General features: G+C 44.0%; 1 protein-coding gene across 1 annotated transcript in view; it reads right to left on the reverse strand.

Moving 5' to 3' along the window:
• The window catches only part of OIT3 (oncoprotein induced transcript 3), a 51,618-nt gene that overhangs the window by 27,448 nt on the left and 3,234 nt on the right, over positions 1-20,936 (reverse strand). The window contains exons 2-4 of the mRNA XM_068255339.1: positions 7,347-7,721; positions 5,454-5,564; positions 1,864-1,986 (exon numbers count right to left, since the gene is read on the reverse strand). Coding sequence (XP_068111440.1) covers positions 1,864-1,986; positions 5,454-5,564; positions 7,347-7,721 — 609 coding nt within the window. The remainder of the gene's footprint in view (positions 1-1,863; positions 1,987-5,453; positions 5,565-7,346; positions 7,722-20,936) is intronic.

Genomic DNA, 20,936 nt, shown 5'->3' on the forward strand with positions numbered 1-20,936 from the left:
TGTAGGAATGAATGCTGACTGCATATCAGTGGCATTTGCTGGGTGCTACTGGGGAAGGTGTCTGTCCCACACAATACATTTGTGAGATTTGCTAGAGCCCAAGAGACTGATCTCCATCTATCACCCATCATGTGAAGATGCTCCCTTATCTAGACCACTTCTCACAAAACCTCAAAAATGTTTGACTGCGTACACAGCAGCAGCTTCTGAAGCTGGTATAATCTTGTTCAGGGTGCAACTTTAGCCCGTACTTTAAGTTTTGGATAGTCTGGGGAAGAATCAGGTGACAAGTGTCAGAGATGTGACTTCCCTTTCACTTGAGGCTCAACCACAACCCAATAATAATACAGGTATGGTTAAAGAAATGTTTTGGCTGGATTTAATAACTCACGCTAACCATGCTCTGTAACCGCTCCTCCACAATAAACAGAGCAGATCCAGGCAAACATCAGGGATGGTAAAATATAGAAATTGCTATCACACAGTAATGCATAGGTATGGAGCATAATGTGGGCACCAGGTACATCAAATTGTAATGCTTTATTGCAATAACCAATAACCATCAGCAGGCAGATAGATACAGTTTGCAGAGATTGCTATATAATCCACAGTTGAGCAGCTGCTGCCTGGCTGTTCCTGCCTCCTCATTTGTCAGCTTCTGGCATTGTATTCCAGGCCCTGCGACTTGTACATAACTCTCGCTGGTGATCATTACTACAATAAATCAGTGGCATTTTATGCACCTGGTGCCCACATCATATTCTAAGTTTATGCTAAAATCAGTGACAGCATGCAATCAGGATTCAAACAGGCTTCTTCCTGCTTGCCTACCTGCTACAGCAGTTTTATACAATTCATTCAACCTGATGTGAGAGGGATATGGAGGCTGCCATATGTATCTCCTTGTAAACAATGCCAGTTGCCTGGCAGCCCTGTTGATCTTCTAGCATAAGTAGTATTTGAGTAAAAACCCTGGAACAAGCATATGGCTACTCTTGTAAAACCTTAGTCCACTGAGTCAGAGTACCTGATCTGCTGCATGCTTGTTCAGCGTCTATGGCTAAAAGTATTAGAGACATAGGATCAGGAGGACTGTCAGGCAACTGGTATTGTTTAAAAGGAAATACCATAAATATTGCAGCATCCATATCACTCTCTCACCTCGGGTTCACTTTAATACAAATTTCACCTCCGCGAGTTAAGAATTAGCACCCATAATATATCACTTCAAGACACTGGGTGTAATATACAAATCATTATTTAATGGTTTTATAATGCTTGGGGTACAGCCACATCCCCCAGCTTAGACAAGGACAGCGATAGATCCCTGTGAATCCCAGAGAGCAAAACACTAGTTTGTCTGTTGTGATATTGCAACAGAGAAAACATAGCAAGTTACAATGGACATGTGTGAATGAACCTATAGGAAAGCATGGGGGTCCTTCGAACACGGCGGATGCTGTCCACAATGGGAAATGGTCTGGCAGTGGACTCTGTGTGAACTGATCTTGATTACTGAGGGCATAAGAATTAATTCACTATATGAAGGCTAGGCAACATTACAATGAAGGGCTCGGTGAACCCTATGGCAAGGTAGCACACCCTAAAACCATGTCCACTTCTTGACCACTCCCATACTAATAGGTTCTCCCTCCTCCCCCATAAGGTGTCTGCAAAAATGTGGTGTTTAGTAACAGGGTTAGCAACCCTTATGATGAGCACGACTCACGAGTTACTGTTAGGCTAGAGGATAACTAGTTCAACATTGTGGTAAGCCAGCACATCTGCTTAAAATAAATATCAACACAAATAACATTACATTGGCAGAAAGCAAGTATAACTATAATGATACAACAAAGTCACCTTCACACGTCTTCCCATCTTCGTTTAGGACCCTTCCTTGTCTGCACTCACAGCGATGGGAGTTCTTGAGGTTAACGCAGATCTCACTGCAGCCACCATTATTGTGCTCACACTCGTTCTCATCTGCAATGCATAGGGGCAGTCAGGAAAAAAAACAGCAAATGAATCACATTCTATAATATTCATTTAAATACTCGTGTCAGCCGGGACTGAGGAAATGAAATCAGCAAGATTTACAATATCGTATCACCGTTAACTCAAAGAAAATATTCAGGTCAAGCTTAAGGCCATGCTGGGTCAGTATGTACATCGGGGCATAAGGGGGGGCAGTGCCAAAGAAAAACCTTACAATTCATCTTCATTTTATAATATTTTGCTTTTCTATTTTTTTCCCTTGTCTTAGCACCTCTGAATACCGTATGTAAATCCACAGGAAAATGAGTGTAGGACCTTAGGAGACTAGGGAAGATCAATGAGATGCAAATCATTTCTCCTAGTATTCAAATTTAAATGTTAATTATATGCAGCTTGAAATTGGAACAATTGGAATAACTTCCTGTCAATATTTATTGGCCCACAATCAAGCTGCATATATCATTTCATATTTGGATATTAGGAGAAATGTGCATTACATTGATCATCCCCATAGGAGACATCACCACTACAGACAAGGCCCATTATTCACAAGCCACTAAGAACAGGAGCAGACCGAGCAAACTCGGAGTAAAAATGAACGTGTGAGATTTTAACAAATTCTGTAGTTCATTAGAACGTTCCCGGAGTCTCATATTTTTTTTTTCCATTTTAAGTGTTCTATATATTTTTTCAAATCAAGACTTACGATCAAGTTTTCCGATTGAATGACCAATGTTTCACAAAGGTGTTCAATTTTCACCAATTATGAAAAAACATGTAAAAAACTCTAAGGCTGGTTTCACACCAGGACGTTGCGTTTTAGGGGACGTTATGGTCGCATAACGTGCCCCTAACGCAACGCCTGGTGCTCTCTAATGTGGACGTCAGAGTAAGCTGCGTTGTGCAGCTCACTCTGGCGTCCGTGATGCTGTGATGCGCACTCTTGGACGCATGCGGCATCACGTGGTCCTGCCCGGCCAATCGCCGCACAGAGCGGCCGCTCCAGGAAGTAAACACTGCACGTCACTGAGTGCAGTGAATATTAATTAGCCATGTGCTTGGCCGCTCTCCGCTCCTCCCCAACATTACAGCGCATGTGCAAGCAGTCTAACGCGGCTCTGCCGCTTATAAAGTACTGCATGCAGTACGTTCTGTTATGGCACAGCGTTACTGAGTAACGCAACGTGGGCACTGTGAACAGCCCATTGATTTTTCATTGCTGTGCGGTGGGGTGCGTTACAGGCTGCTCTAACGTGCGCCTGTAACGTCTATTCAAACAAAACATTTATTCCCGATGCATGGCATGTTGTGTTTTAGCGCAAACATCCGCTTGTGCTGTGCTATAAGGCACGTTCTACTTAAGATTCAGGCACGCTCTAAGTAAGATTAGTACTACATGTACAAATTTAGCGCCAGCCAGACCCCCATAGATAATGAGCACAGCTGCGTCCAAGCATGCACACTGTGCTCAGTCACTAGTATCAGGAAACGAATATTTATGGCCCTGAGGCTTAGATGAAGTCTCAGACAGAGGATGTAAATATATGGTCTAAAAAAAAATAGTTTAGTGATTTAACTTTATAATATCATAATATATAGAATTAATTAAAGCGGTCCTGAACTCAGAACTTCCTCTCTGCTCTAAAAGATACCCAAACAGCACAATAACCTTTACAGAAAAACATTTATTTGTTACAGCTGATACAAATCCTGCAATAAATCTGCAGTGTTTCTACTTACTGCTTTCATGGAAGCAGAAATATTGTTAACATTCTGTCTTTACCAATCAGCTCTCTGCCGTGGCAGGCAGCTGATCCAGCAGCTATCGCCACTCGGAGACTGTTAGACGGAGAAACCGCCATCTAATTAGGCTGTACAGCGCTGCGATCTAAGGCAGCACTGTACTGGGGACAGCGGTGTGACACAGCTGTTCCCTGGGACACAGGGAAGCAATCCGCTGTGATAGGCTGACAGGGAGGGAGGGGAAAAAATTGCACAATTTGATATAAAAAAAAAAAAAAAAGAAGAAAAATATTGATAAAAAATTAACATTGGGGGAGCGATCAGACCCCACCAACAGAGAGCTCTGTTGGTGGGAGAGAAAAGGGGGGAGGAATCACTTGTGTGCTGAGTTGTGCGGCTCTGCAGCAAGGCCTTAAAGCTGCAGTGGCCCATTTAGTCAAAAATGGCCTGGTCAGTAGAGGGGTTTAACACCACGGTCCTTAAGTGGTTAAACTCTCTAAATACATACATTGTGCATTTCTCTATATTTTTCTTCTATCCTGTGCAATAGTTCAGGTCCTCTTTAAGGTGCAGTAATTTTGGTAAGGTACTGTCTCCACATGTTGGGTGGAAATGGGGATTTTGGCGGAGTCATCCCAAGTCCCCAAGTGATAATCCAAAATGGATAGTGGTTCTTCTTGTCAGCAATATCACTAAAACACCAACTGGGAGGAGGGGGTGGGGGAGAATGTAACTTGGATGTACACAACGATGCTGTCTTTTGTAAGTACAAATGACCTTTCTCATGTTGACCTTACAAGCCAGAATTTCTGCATAGCAGAGGCTTCTAATCTGTATAATCAGTCTGCCTCAGTTAGCAGTTTGCATCAATAAGGAGTCCCTAGAGAGGACAGTCAGATCAGTGGTGATATTATTTATGCTATATCGGAGGCCGCACACAATTCAGACGCTAGCTTACTGTACGCTGTCCCTCGTTCTAACATTCCCTTTTCTAAACGTTCTCTTCAAGCTGTCTTATAGCTCTCCGCTGTCCTATTTTCCCCAAAGTTACCATATTTCTAACAGATTCCTGTGGAATAAATGAATGGATCAGTAATAGCTGCCGACAGAAGATTTTTCCATCAGCACATCAAGTCAGGGGTGTTATAAATCAGCAGGTCTATAGCTTCTGCTCCCCTGCCAGATGGAAACTAAAAATATTCTTGGCCCTGCAAGAACACTGTAGTCTGCTCATCCCTTATCTGCAGAAAGGCATTGCTGATTATCCACTTAGCTTTAAACTTCCTCCTCTCATACATCACATGTGCATAAGATGGGAGTTTAATGATGCCTGCTATAGAGACTAATTCTTCAAGCCAAATTAAACAGCCTGAGCCAGAGACAACATGTATGAGGCATTTTAGCACCAGTTCTGCCAAAAGGGGGGAGACCAAAGTCTAGTCTCACTCAGGGCTCTGTAAAAACCTAAGGCTGGCCCTGGGCAAGTGGATTCATAAATTCATATAGAAATAGAGCGATATTCGGGCAATTCTGTATTCTTAGCATCTGAACATTCAGATGTGCATCTTGCATGGCAATCATAAGAGCTACTTTACATGTTACCAATTGCACATCAGTTTAGTGCTCTCTAGCTATAACCAAGTACGTTTGGAAAACAAGACATATGGGACAGTTAAGGGGTGTACATTCATAGTTCGAGGTCATTTTCTTACCCAGACAAGTCTGCCCATCAGGACCAAGAACTGTTCCAGAGTTGCAGATGCAGTCGAGAGTATCCAGGCAGTTTCCTCCGCATTCCATCAGATCACAGATATCATAAAAGTCTTATAGATAAAGAAGGAAGTGAAATGCTTTGTAAATGCAGAACATAGAAAAATAACTAGATAACTAATTAAATTATTGTTTCTAACCACAGACTCTTCCAAGCTTATGAAACCGAGAGGTAGAAAAAGTAGCAAACCACATGATAAAAGCAATATCCCCTAACAACTAATAAGATTTAAAGAGGAACTGTAACAACAAATAGTAAAATACAGTAAATAATTCAGAATACCCACTTTTATGTTAAAGTGGTATTAAAACCCAGAATTTCTTCTTTGCTCTAAAAGATTATTTACAGCATATAACATATTACCACATTTTTTTTTAGCAGAACAGTATTCAAAGGGTTAAAACACAGGACTTTTCAATAGATCCGCATCCTAACTGGTGATAACATTTTCTTGTGTTTACCTAATTGTACCAGAGAGGAATGTAAACATTCTCTGACAGTTCTGGACACATTAGCAAACGTTTCTGCACAGATACACTGCTCAGAAATCATTACTGGGTACATTACAATATAAATATGCCAGTTATGAATAAAATGCAATGCCAACTTCCAGAGCAAATAACACTGTACTTTGGGAACTTGCAATATCTAAATGAATAGAAATACTTATGCACAAAAGCAAATATGATAAATGTATGGGATATAAAAAGTAGGAAAACACATTTTTATTGAATATTATGTCAGAGGTTAATACCGCTTTAAAAGGAAGGTCCAGGAAGACTAAAAATAAAAAATTCTCTTACCTGGGGCTCCCTTCAGCCCCTGGCAGCCGTCCTGTGCCCTCACTGCAACGCCAGTGGCACCCGGTCTCCTCCGGTGCAGATGCCGACCCCGCCTGGTCAGCATCCACTTGTGCTCCAGCGTGCGGCTCACAGAGTCACACTGATGTCATCCAGATTGTACTACGCAGGTCCAGAACTACTGCGTCTGCGCAGTACAGTCCGGCTGACATCAGCGCAACTATGTGAGCCACACGTTGGAGCACAAGTAGGCCTTTTGTACCGGAGAGGACCTCAGGGTACCGGTGGGGAGCAGAGCTGCGGCGAGGGCACAGGATGGCTGCAAGGGGTTTGAGGAAGCCCCAGGTAAATGGATTTTTAATTTTTAGTCTTCTTGGACATGTCCTTTAAATAGCCTGATTTCAGCATCAGAAACAGTTCCTATATCTATAGATTGCTGAATATTGGTTTGTAGCCCCGCCTTCCCACTAAGGCTTATCCTAGGCCATTATGAGGGATTATCCCCCAGAGCATTCTGGGAGACCAGCTATGTTTTTGTACTGGCTTTAAATCTCTCATTAACACTAAAGATGTTGCCACATGTGATAAATTTCAGAAAGTAAATCAGGGAGAGGAAAGATTTTAGAATAGAGAAAGACTGGCTATATTATTAATGAATATTGTAAAAAAATAAGCAATTTTATTAATTGTTATTTTCATAACAGTCCCCCTTTAAGTTTACTGTAGTGTTTTAAAGTAATGCTAAATTCTGATTGGCTTTTATGTAATTATACAGATATTAATTCTGCCTATTGTGTGACCATATTCCTACAGGAGAAAGTATGTAGGGAAAAAATATTACCTCTACTGAAAAGGGGGGGGGGGGGGGGGGGAAGAAATCTCTACATTCAAAGCAGTTAATGTAACCTTGTGTTGCAGGGTGTGCAGTTGTGACCTCATCATTGTTGCTCAAGCATGCAATTAAGATGTGCTGAAATCTTGAGTGATGTATAGCGATGTAAACAAAACAGAGAGAACATACTTCAAATACTTACGGCCACAGTAGACATGAAAGCAGACACTTGGCTTAGTTAGTCGATACACATAATACCCCCCTGGGCAGGCCTTGATGTCTACAGTGGTATTCCATTGGCAACAATTATTCTCAAAACTGGAACAGGCTTGTCTCTGTACAATGCCCTCCGTTTCACTTGGATGACTCCCGTTGAGCCAGATTGGTGCATGGGTGCCACAGTGGTTTTCAGGAATACAAAATGTAGGCATAGCATCTCCAGCCAACCCTGTGAAGCGATACCACTCGCCATCCAGGTGGTTGTCACACATCGGTTTGTCTTGAGACTCATTGAAAACGTGATCTGTATTTCTCCAAGGCTCGTTAAGGCTTATATAGGCAGAACAGGGATCCAGAGCTTGAAGCAAAAAAGATAATTGCATCACAATTACAAATATGCACTTTTTGAAAAAATGGATTCAATACCTTCCATATGATCAAGCTACCATTATGAAGTAGTCGGCATAAACAAATAGCATGGCCAAAATAAAGATTTTAGCATACTATATGAGCAGCACTTTTGTCTTACTGTCTCCTGGTTTCCTCCTACCTCATTAATAGGACCTTCACAGTTATGCATAAAAATTCCAACTACTCACACATCCACTCTCTGTAGGTGTACCACAAGGCTTTGTTCTTAGGCCGTTTCACTATTTTTGGTTTTGGTCATCCCATCAGCTCGTTTGGCTTCCGTTATCATCTATATGGTGGTATATATGCTGTTGCTAATGTGGCAACATGAATTGCTTATGTCACCAAATGGTTTAATGCCTTTTCCCCGTTCATACCGTTTCACTTCCTGAAACTTGAAAATGCTGATTAAAAACAGAAATTGTCCACCATGATAGTCAACTCCCCTGCCTGACATAACAATCAACGTAGGTAATACAACAATAACTAGTTTATTGAGCCCACAATCTTGGTGTAAGATTTGATATGAGTTGTTTTTTTTTATTATGTTAAACCTCCCATTGTCTCACTAACCAGCTCCTGTCATAGCCACTTGAGAGTGAATTGTCCCCCGTTTTCCTAAAGACTAACCTGGCACTTATTTTCCTGGCAGCAAAACAACTTAAAAAAAAATGGCTGGGAAAACAGAACACTCATGCCCTCAAGTCCAGCTGCAATATTCTCTGGCAGCATTAGAAGTTTATCAACTACTGTGAGACAAGCATTAACTGGGTTAGACAGTTAGAAACACTTGACTAAATTAAGTAAACCGGTATCCTCTACATTCATGACTTACTTTGAGTTTAAGAAGTTAACGTTCAACTACAAGTTATGTTTCAAAGTATGGACATAGCAGAGAATCGCGTGCAACTCTGCAGTCCCTTACTATTATTACTATTTGAGTGGGTCTATACTGGGTGGGAAAAAAGTTACTTTCTTCTCCACTTTTAGGTGTTGAAAGACACAAAGTGAAGGTAAATCTCCTAAACAAAGGAAATTACTGCGAGAACATATTTTTCCTGCACATGAAAGGTTTACAATTACTGCCAGGTTTTTATTGCTGACTGTGTTCCTGCTAGGGGAATGTCAATTAATTGTCCCTCTCGCAAGTGTCTCAAAGCACAGAGAATGCAGAGACACAAAAGGCATTATGGTTCTAACATTATCCAAAACAAACAAAAAGTTGTGTTTGGAGTCCGGTTTCATCATAAATTAGTCATGAAAATAAAAAAAAGAAATGAACCACTTTAAGACCTAAGTAAATGACATCTATGCCCTGTTTACGACCTGTTATCCCTGCCAGGGCGCAGTTTTCAATCAATCACCACCAAGCTCCACGCCATTCTAGTCACTCCTGTCAGGAACCGGCCCGCGGCACGCCTGCGTATACGGTTCCCGACTGCGGGTTTGACCAGACTGAGAGGGGAAGCAGCCTTAGTCAAGCTAAAACAAGGCTGGGACTCCTCAGAGCACCTCTCACTGCCACCACTAGCGGTTCGCTAAACACTTCCACTCTGCTGTCGAGTCCTCAGCGCGCACTCCGCGTTTTCGTATTTGGGTCAGCGTTGCGCTTAGGCCAAATACGGGAACGCCACGCACACACACACACACAGTTGCAATCTTACACTGTCGTGAAGCAAAGACCCACTAACGGTCGTTCCGAACGATACTGTTAGCCACTCTGCTGTCGCTATTCGCACTGGCGTTGTTCGTACGTTGGGTCAGCTGCGCGCTTAGGCCAACGTATGACAAACGCCCCCACACACAATGCAATTACAGTTTCATACGGTAGTGTTGCTCAAGCGTACAATTAGGCATGAACTTATACACGGTTACACTTCAGTCTCTTCTAGGCTATGAGTGTTAGTTTAGTACGGCAGAAGTCAAACTTATTAAATAATAATTTAATATTCTAGAAAAACAGAACAATGCAGAACTTAATATATACAAAAAGCTTACAAAAACAAAGTAAAAATGTTACAAGATAAAAGTTACAAAAATAAGAGGTTACAAAGATACAACACCAAGCAATTTGCTTACCAAAAATACAGGAATCCAGATAGAAGAACCTTGGATTTTGGTGGACGGACACAATTCTGGTTAGACCAGGAGTTCCCTAGCTTGGGCCAGGAGATCGGCTGCCACTACCGTCAGAAGAGAACTGATTTGAGGTAGATGTCCCCTGGTTTTTATAATGAAATATTCGCCTCAAGGCTGTAAGCCTGTGTGGACGGGGGGAAGCTAGATTTAATTACATCCTCAGTCATAATTGGATCTCCAGAGATCTAACATCCACCTGCGAAAAATGTACAATAGCCCACATACATGAAAAGATTTCCCTAGTCCACGTTACAGGTGACAACCCCATTGTTGACAGTACTTCCTAGCTGATCAAAGATAAGGAGGTTGCACCTCCACCAATAATTCAATTTCCACAGGTAGCAAATGGTATCAAAAGGACTTCAACACACTTCACTTCTGCCATTGTCTTATTACCCCAAGCATTATTCACTGAAGTCCTCTTTAGATGCAAATGTAGGTCTTTGAAGTTCCCTGACTATGTCCTGATTGGTATAATGGGACAATAGGGCTTCTAATTAGCTCCCTGCTCTCCGAGGAACTGAGGGTAATTGTATTCCACACTGTCACACAGACAAGTACAGCTTCCCCCAAAGCCAGATGATGACCCATACATACGCATCTGAAGTACAGTACATGGCAGTCAGACAGGCAAATGAAAATATTATCCTTACATCATAAGCACCCCAGTATATTCCTGACACGCCCCCTCTTCCAAATGGCGCCGGCAGATGATTCTAACGAATCGTCCTGCCAAAGCCGACACTGACGGCCGGGCCTGGGGGGGGGGGTAATTCCTTAGCTCCAAGCTACAGGACTGGAAAGCTAGGTCAGGTTGCTGCAATGTGTCATTGCCCCTGACAACCTGACGTAACCAACCAGGGGAATGAGGGTCAGTGACAACCGTGAATTCGCGACCATAGAGACAGTGCTGCAGCTGGGGGAGGGTTCCAACCGTCGCTACACGCACTTTCTCTATAGTGGCAGGAGCTATCTCTCGGTCCCTTTGGGGATCGATTATCTGCTGGTCTGCCTCTTCCCCTCCGGACAGCTCCGAGGGAATAACTTCCCAGAACCCTCTCAGCCCGCCCCTCCCAGCTGGTGACCTGCTGGCTAGCCCCCTGAGCTCTTCCAGGCTGCTGTCTAATTGAACAGCCCCAGAGAGCTCAGTGCTGCCTGTCACACATTCCAGGAAGGCTGCAGACGGAGAGGCTCCTGGGCCCTCAGAGCCAGGTTCCGAATTAGATGTGGCTGACCCAGCAGCATTTGCCACTTCGGTGGACAGTCCCTGTGCTGTAGACTCGCTAGCGCTGCGGGTTACCACGGCAGCTGAGGGAGCGCCCACATTACACACATCGTAAATCACATCGCCTTTGGTCTTGAAACCATCTGAAGGGGGAGGATCTGGCCTGGTGCCATCTGCCCCTTCAGTGGACAGTCCACCTGCTGCAGCCCAGCGAGCGCCGCTGGTTACTCCGGCAGCTGACGGAGTGTCCACATGACACACAGCATTATGTAGCACAACACAGGTGACATCAGCATAATCAGCCCTACGTATATGGTCATTTGGGCCCTCACATAAAACATCAACATTATCTGCAGCATTACACCCATTGCTACTCAGCACTTCACAAGTAGCATCAACAGTTCTTGCATCGATCGCCTCGATAGTCCGTGCGTACATAAATGACATTATCAATTTCTGCATTCTTTGTATCAACATGTCCCACTCCAGGCCTAGGCACTGGAGACTCACTAGGGCTGGCTCCTAGCACACAGTCCATAGCCCCTGGGGCCTCACCAGCACTCCCCATTTGCACAGCATTATCAGACAGTACCTTGCAAGAGTCCTGAACTTCTGCTGGGGATGCAGGCTCCACGGGGTTTGGAGTAGGCTCATACCGGGCCACTAACCGTCCCAGGTCAGTACCCAGCAACACGTTGGTGGGGATTTTGTCGGTTACCCCAACTTCTTTCAATCCGCTGCCGGCCCCCCAGTCCAGGTGGACCAAGGCGGTGGGTATGGTGGGGGTGACACCCCCAATTCCTCTGACAGCAATCATTTTCCCAGGTATGTACTGCTCCGGGTTCACAAGCTGGGGATGTATGAAAGTCACTTCTGCTCCAGTGTCTCTCAGCCCAGTGGCAACTGTACCCCCAACCGTGACAAGCTGCAGATTCTCTGCTTAGCCAGTGGCATTCCTGGTAGCACACAATGCCGTTGGGACTTCACTGGCGTTTGAGGCCTCACTGGATTTTGGGGCCTCCCTCTTCCTCTCTGGGCAAGTCGTGCTGATATGACCCACCCTGTCACATACAAAGCATTTCCGAGTGTCAGGTTGCTTGAATCCAGGAGACAGCGGTGCTTGCCTCCTCTGGGTGCTGGGTGAAACAGGTTTAGCAATCTGTTCTCCTCTCCAGCTGGGCGTAGTAGTCCTCCGGGACTCAGGTGCTCTATGGGCGGTGTAGGCATCGGCCATTTCCGCAGCCTCATCCACTGTCTTTGGTTCTCGATCCAGCACAAACAGCCGGACCTCAACAGGACAGGTGTGTAGGAACTGGTCTTTTATCATCAGCTCCTGCAGGGCATCCAAGGTTTTAACTGACAGTCCTTTTAGCCACTGCTGGAAGGCAGTCCGCAGGTTGCAAGCATGATCCAGGTAGCTGTCATTAGGACCTCGCTGCACTGTCCTAAAACGTTTGCGATACACCTCTGGCGTGAGGTGGTATCGCGCAATAATGGCTTTCTTAATCGCCTCAAAGTCTGTTTCTTCCTCCTGGGGGAGACTCACAAACGCCTCCAGGGCCTTGCCTCTCAGCCCTGGTGTGAGGTATCTTGCCCACTGCTCACGGGGCACCCCATACTGCCGACAAGTCCTTTCAAACCCCTGTAGGAAAGTGTCTATGTCAGAGTCTTTGTCCATAGCGGGGAACTTATCCAGGGGGATTCTGTGGACTCGCTCACCTTCGCGTTCTGCGGGTCCAGCAGACCGGTTCTGCTGCTGAAGTTTAGCCAGCTCCAGCTGGTGTTGCCGTTCAGCACTTTCCCTCTCGGCCTGGAGTCGCTGGGCAGCTTGTTCCCTCTCGGCCTGGAGTCTTTCCCTCTCGGCCTGGAGTCGCTGTGCCGCTTGTTCCTTCTCTGCCTGTCAGTGCAGTAGGATCAGCTTTAGGCGCAGTTCAGGATCGGCCGAGTTCAGTAGCTGTAGATCAGCTTCCAGAGATGTCATCTCCGTGTTCGGTGGATCATCCAGGACATCGTCTCCACTCGCATTCTGTGGCGGGAGCGATTCCTCCTCTGTCGTGTCGTGAGCTGCACCCGCTGACGTTGAAGCACGGGCTTGCTCTGCCTCATCATGCTCCTCGAGCGCACGAACTAACTGCTCCTTAGTCTGGCCGCTCACCGTCTCGATGCCTCTGTGCTCACACAGGTTGAGTAGCATCTCTTTGTTTTGCCTTGCATAGCTGGATGCTTTCTGAGCCATCGTGTTGCAAAAAATAAAAAGAAAAAAGGGGGGGAGGGAAAGCAAACACCAAGTGTGTATCTTTGAACAAAAAAAAAAGTATATAGATTCTGCACTGAGTAGACTTCTGTAGGCTAGTTGCTTCTAGCAAGCTTCCAGCCTTTAGTACTCAGAATAGCGAGCTAAACTGCGTACTAATGTACCAAACGATGCCACCACTGCCAGCCAATTATGTCAGGAACCGGCCCGCGGCACGCCTGCGTATACGGTTCCCGACTGCGGGTTTGACCAGACTGAGAGGGGAAGCAGCCTTAGTCAAGCTAAAACAAGGCTGGGACTCCTCAGAGCACCTCTCACTGCCACCACTAGCGGTTCGCTAGACACTTCCACTCTGCTGTCGAGTCCTCAGCGCGCACTCCGCGTTTTCGTATTTGGGTCAGCGTTGCGCTTAGGCCAAATACGGGAACGCCACGCACCCACACACACACACAGTTGCAATCTTACACTGTCGTGAAGCAAAGACCCACTAACGGTCGTTCCGAACGATACTGTTAGCCACTCTGCTGTCGCTATTCGCACTGGCGTTGTTCGTACGTTGGGTCAGCTGCGCGCTTAGGCCAACGTATGACAAACGCCCCCACACACAATGCAATTACAGTTTCATACGGTAGTGTTGCTCAAGCGTACAATTAGGCATGAACTTATACACGGTTACACTTCAGTCTCTTCTAGGCTATGAGTGTTAGTTTAGTACGGCAGAAGTCAAACTTATTAAATAATAATTTAATATTCTAGAAAAACATAGAACAATGCAGAACTTAATATATACAAAAAGCTTACAAAAACAAAGTAAAAATGTTACAAGATAAAAGTTACAAAAATAAGAGGTTACAAAGATACAACACCAAGCAATTTGCTTACCAAAAATACAGGAATCCAGATAGAAGAACCTTGGATTTTGGTGGACGGACACAATTCTGGTTAGACCAGGAGTTCCCTAGCTTGGGCCAGGAGACCGGCTGCCACTACCGTCAGAAGAGAACTGATTTGAGGTAGATGTCCCCTGGTTTTTATAATGAAATATTCGCCTCGAGGCTGTAAGCCTGTGTGGATGGGGGGAAGCTAGATTTAATTACATCCTCAGTCATAATTGGATCTCCAGAGATCTAACATCCACCTGCGAAAAATGTACAATAGCCCACATACATGAAAAGATTTCCCTAGTCCACGTTACAGGTGACAACCCCATTGTTGACAGTACTTCCTAGCTGATCAAAGATAAGGAGGTTGCACCTCCACCAATAATTCAATTTCCACAGGTAGCAAATGGTATCAAAAGGACTTCAACACACTTCACTTCTGCCATTGTCTTATTACCCCAAGCATTATTCACTGAAGTCCTCTTTAGATGCAAATGTAGGTCTTTGAAGTTCCCTGACTATGTCCTGATTGGTATAATGGGACAATAGGGCTTCTAATTAGCTCCCTGCTCTCCGAGGAACTGAGGGTAATTGTATTCCACACTGTCACACAGACAAGTACAGCTTCCCCCAAAGCCAGATGATGACCCATACATACGCATCTGAAGTACAGTACATAGCAGTCAGACAGGCAAATGAAAATATTATCCTTACATCATAAGCACCCCAGTATATTCCTGACAACTCCCATCGCCACTGTAGCCTGCTTCCTCAACTGTCCTAATACATAAGGGGCCAGAGGCATCCAGTACAGATGTGTTTAAAGTAGAAAGGAGGTGGGGGTTATTCAACAAGTGTAATGTAATGCAGATTCTCTATCTTCTGTCCTCATATCCATAAATATGGCCTATCTTATTGTAATTTTAAGAGGTTTCAATTAAACTGTGTACCCACGGCCAGACTGATCCGGGATCTCCGCGGATGATTTGCAGAGTCGTAAACAAATGATCGTGTAAATGATTGTACACGGGTTTATGGCAAAACCCGCTAAAGTCAATGCAGATCAGAACGATCCTCCATGATTCAATACAACATAGTGGTTGTTAAAAAACAAACGATTGCTGCGGGTAATGTATGTCGTGAAACATTCAATTAATTTTCGAAAAACTATGTGCGATATCACAAAAAATTAGTTTGTTCCAAAAAATTGCATTGAGGATATGGGTAGGGTCACAAATGCAAGAGGGCCCTATCCTTGAGCATCTGTAACTTGCAGTCCCTACTACAGTCTATGGGCCTGAGCACACTTGCGCGCTTTGGTGCATTTTTTAGGAACACACCAATGTTACAGCTTGATGGGCATTGCTGAAAAATGTACAGAAGCACGCAAGTGTGCTCAGCCCCTTACAGAGCACTACTAACAGGACATTTACATGTAACATTCAACAAGTTGAGGGAAGACTTCATAGGAGGCTACTTCTCAAGTGCAGACCAGACATAAATGTTTCTGCATAAATGTTTCTGCAGAATGTACATGTCTGCCCCCAGTTCAAAGAACTACTAATTTTTAGAGAATAATAGTGAATTTTTACCAAACGGCATTTACAGTGTGTCTACACATGTAGTAACAGTTAATAGTCCATATAGTTGGTTATGGGAGGAGTTAAGGGGAGGTTAGTTTTATCAGTCAACTTAAGAACTCAGGAAGGGGACTTTCAGTTAGGGAGAGTTTAGAGTCAGACATCAGGAAGTGGGAACTGGTTAAGGTCAAGGTGCGTTTGTAGTTCCTGGGGGGGCTCAGCGCATCTCTGATGGAGGCCATTCGGAGGCGGCCTGGTGTTGCGCTGATCCACCTTTTGCACAATTTTCAATTTTCGATTTTATTTGATTAGCCGCACCCAGGCTATGCATATACATAGGTTAGGATTTAGTTAGTGTTAGGCCCCTCCCATGGAGGATTGACTTCTTCGCAGTGGGAGGGACGAGTACTTAATAGGTTGCATGCAAGCTGTTAATGGAAACCAACATCCTCCTCTAGTGGTAGACAGGTCATGTGTATGCTCGGTGTGTATTCGACCCCACAAGTGGGGCTTGCACTCTTTTGCAGGTAGGCACTAGTCTGTTTTTAAGTAGCGCTGCTCATTTCCTTGCTAATGTGCAGGTTCAAGAACATTTGGGAAATAGTGATCACAACATGATAACGTTTGATCTGGTGACTGATAGGCCACGGGGCAGCGGGACCACTAAAACTATGAATTTTAGAAAAGCAAAGTTCAATCAGATTAGGCAGGCACTAAGTTTGGTGAACTGGGATAATGTACTACAAGGGGAAGACACTGAAGGGAAATGGCAAGCTTTTAAACTTATATTATTATTATTTAGTATTTATATAGCGCCGACATATTACGCAGCGCTGTACAGTGTATATATATATATATATATATATATATATATATATATATATATATATATATATATATATATATATATATATATATATATATTGTCTTGTCACTAACTGTCCCTCAAAGGAGCTCACAATCTAATCACTACCATTGCCATATATCTATATTATGTAGTGTAAGTACTGTAGTCTAGGGCCAATTTTTAGTGGGAGCCAATTAACTTATCTGTATGTTTTTGGAATACTTATCTTACTTTATACTCAATCAATATTGTAGTATGTATATCCCATATGGAAACAAAATGTCTAGGAATAAAAAAAAAGGCCTCTATGGATGAATAGAAAGGTTAAAGATAAAATGAAGAGGAAAAAGAATGCCTATAAGGTCTTAAAACAGGAGGGGACCGAGGCTGCACTAAGCAATTATAAGGAGTGCAATAAAAATTGTAAAAAAGAAATTAGGCAGGCAAAGATTGAAGCTGAAAAACAAATCGCTAAGGATATCAAATCTAACCCAAAAAAGTTTTACAAGTACATTAACTCTAAAAAAAGAAAGGTTGACTGTATAGGACTCCTAAAGGATGGGGGGGGGGGGGGGGATCTCAATGGTGGATGACCAAGGTAAGGCAGAGCTATTAAATGCTTTCTTTGCTTCTGTCTTCACAAAAGAAACAGCATTGTTACACACTACAGAGGCGGAAGAGTCTCAATCTTCTAACTGTAATATTAAATACTTAATGCAGGAAGAAGTGAAGGCAAGACTAAATAAATTAAAAATAGACAAGGCACCTGGCCCGGATGGCATGCATCCTCAGGTCCTAAAGGAATTAAGTTCAGTTATAGCTAAACCCCTTTATCTTATCTTTTGTGACTCTCTTGCAACTGGCAGAGTCCCAGTGGATTGGCGTACAGCCCACGATTTCCCATTATTTAAGAAGGGCAAAAAATCAGATCAAGGAAATTATAGACCTGTAAGCTTAACATCAGTTGTATGCAAACTATTTGAGGGGTTACTAAGAGATACTATACATGACTTCATAGTAGAAAATAATCTTATTTCTCAGCATCAACATGGGTTTACTAAAGACAGGTCCTTTTTGACTAACATGCTCAGCTTTTATGAGGTAGTGAATGCTAATATGGATATTGGGAATGCTGTAGATGTGATATACTTGGACTTTGCAAAGGCCTTCGACACTGTTTCCCACAAAAGTCTGGTGCAAAAGTTGAGGATGCAAGGACTGGGGAAGAGTCTGTGTTCATGGATAGGGAACTGGCTAATGGACAGAAAACAAAGAGTTGTGGTCAATGGATCGTACTCAAAATGGGAGACTGTTGGCAGTGGGGTCCCACAGGGGTCTGTTCTGGGTCCAGTGCTCTTCAATTTATTTATTAATGACCTAGTGGATGCAGTAGTGAGCAATGTTGCTATTTTTGCAGATGATACAAAATTGTGCAGAATCATCAACTCTCAGGAAGATAGTGTCATATTGCAACAGGATCTGGATAGGATGGCTATATGGGCACATACATGGCAGATGAAATTCAACGTTGACAAATGTAAAGTCATGCATTTTGGACGTAATAATGGACTAGCACCATACAAAATAAATGGGATACAGTTGGGGACATCAAACTTGGAGAAGGACTTAGGAGTACTCATCGACAACAAGTTAAATAATTGTACTCAATGCCAAGCAGCTGCAGCTAAAGCTAACAAAATTTTGGGATGCATTAAATGCGAAATAAAAACTCGAGATGCGAGCATATTGCCCCTGTTTAACTCTCTAGTAAGGCCACATCTGGAATATGGAATTCAGTTCTGGGCACCACATTACAAAAAAGATATTGCAGTTTTAGAGCAGGTGCAGAGACGAGCAACAAAATTGATACGTGGGATGGAAGGTCTCACTTATCAAGAAAGGTTAGATAAACTGGGTTTATTTAGTCTAGAGAAAAGACGCCTTAGAGGGGATCTAATTAACATGTATAAATACATCAGAGGGCAATATAATAGCTTGGCGGATGAGCTTTTTGTCCCTAGGCCTTCTCAAAGGACTAGAGGACATGATCTGCGCATGGAGGAAAAACGTTTTAGCCATTTATTTAGCAAAGGGTTCTTTACAGTAAGAGTGATTAAGATGTGGAATGCATTGCCACAGGAAGTCGTTATGGCAAACTCTATACCTGCATTTAAAGGGGGCTTAGATGCTTTCCTTGCGTTGAAAGACATCCATGGCTACAATTACTAGGTAATGCCTAATGATGTTGATCCAGGGATTTTATCTGATTGCCATCTGGAGTCGGGAAGGAATTTTTCCCTTTAGGGGCTAATTGGACCATGCCTTGTAAGGGTTTTTTCGCCTTCCTCTGGATCAACAGGGATATGTGAGGGAGCAGGCTGGTGTTGTACTTTATACTGGTTGAACTCGATGGACGTATGTCTTTTTTCAACCAAAATAACTATGTAACTATGTACTAATGTAATTCGTTTTTGGTCAGCTGCTCCCACTTAACAGCCATGCTTTTGGTGTATATGCAGAGCTTCTGTTTGGGTTCAAGGTGCGTTTGTAGTTCCTGGGGGGGCTCAGCGCATCTCTGATGGAGGCCATTCGGAGGCGGCCTGGTGTTGCGCTGATCCACCTTTTGCGCAATTTTCAATTTTATTTGATTAGCTGCACCCAGGCTATGCATATACATAGGTTAGGATTTAGTTAGTGTTAGGCCCCTCCCATGGAGGATTGACTTCTTCGCAGTGGGAGGGACGAGTACTTAATAGGTTGCATGCAAGCTGTTAATGGAAACCAACATCCTCCTCTAGTGGTAGACAGGTCATGTGTATGCTCGGTGTGTATTCGACCCCACAAGTGGGGCTTGCACTCTTTTGCAGGTAGGCACTAGTCTGTTTTTAAGTAACGCTGCTCATTTCCTTGCTATGTACTAATGTAATTCGTTTTTGGTCAGCTGCTCCCACTTAACAGCTATGCTTTTGGTGTATATGCAGAGCTTCTGTTTGGGTTCAAGGTGCGTTTGTAGTTCCTGGGGGGGCTCAGCGCATCTCTGATGGAGGCCATTCGGAGGCGGCCTGGTGTTGCGCTGATCCACCTTTAGCGCAATTTTCAATTTTATTTGATTAGCCGCACCCAGGCTATGCATATACATAGGTTAGGATTTAGTTAGTGTTAGGCCCCTCCCATGGAGGATTGACTTCTTCGCAGTGGGAGGGACGAGTACTTAATAGGTTGCATGCAAGCTGTTAATGGAAACCAACATCCTCCTCTAGTGGTAGACAGGTCATGTGTATGCTTGGTGTGTATTCGACCCCACAAGTGGGTCTTGCACTCTTTTGCAGGTAGGCACTAGTCTGTTTTTAAGTAGCGTTGCTCATTTCCTTGCTATGTACTAAGGTTGTGTGTCAAAAAGGGAGGATTACATCTAGGGCGAGGAAGCATATGGAATGGAAACCAATGGAAACAGCGTCACATAGCTTAGTTGGAAATAATATAGAGCGTGAACTTGAAACCTGTCTCAGGGCTGGTGCACAACAGAGCGGTTCTGGAGCGTTTTTTAAAAACGCTTGCAGGGGGATAACCGCTTGACTAACGGAAGTGAATGGGATGGTGCACCACCAGAGCGGGTCTTTATTCCACAAACGCAAACTCTGGGCTGCAGCATTTTTTAGATTTCTGAGGCGTTTCTGCCTCAATGTTAAAGTATAGGAGAGTGGAAAACCGCTCTAAAAAACGCTAGATGAGAGCAGTTTTCCAGGCGTTTTTGTTACAGAAGCTGTTCAGTAACAGCTTAACTCTAACAATATTTGACATCTGCTACACAAAAATGCTCCAAAAAACGCAGGCATGTTTAGAGAACATGCCTAGAATCGCTCTGAAATCTAGCATTTTGCAGATCTGCTACAGGTTATTTGGTGTGCACTGGGCCTCAGAATCCTTACATATGCCTTAAAGTGAACCTAAAGCCAAGTAAAAAAAATGAGATGAACTCACCTGGGGCTGAGGGACACTTCCGGTTTGGCCGTCACCGGCCGACAGGCATGGGAACGCGAGTGATTGTTCGCGTTCCCAGCCTGTATATCGCCCTGTATGCTATTGCGGCCAGTCGGCCGGTGACGGCCAAACCGGAAGTGTTCGCCGGCGGGTCCTGGACCATCGGAGCGGGGCTGCGAGGGCACCGATCGGCTGCAGGGGGCTGAGGGAAGCCCCAGGTGAGTTAATCTCATTTTTTTTTACTTGGCTTTAGGT

Source organism: Hyperolius riggenbachi, chromosome 10, assembly GCF_040937935.1.
Source record: "Hyperolius riggenbachi isolate aHypRig1 chromosome 10, aHypRig1.pri, whole genome shotgun sequence".
NCBI lineage: Eukaryota > Metazoa > Chordata > Amphibia > Anura > Hyperoliidae > Hyperolius > Hyperolius riggenbachi.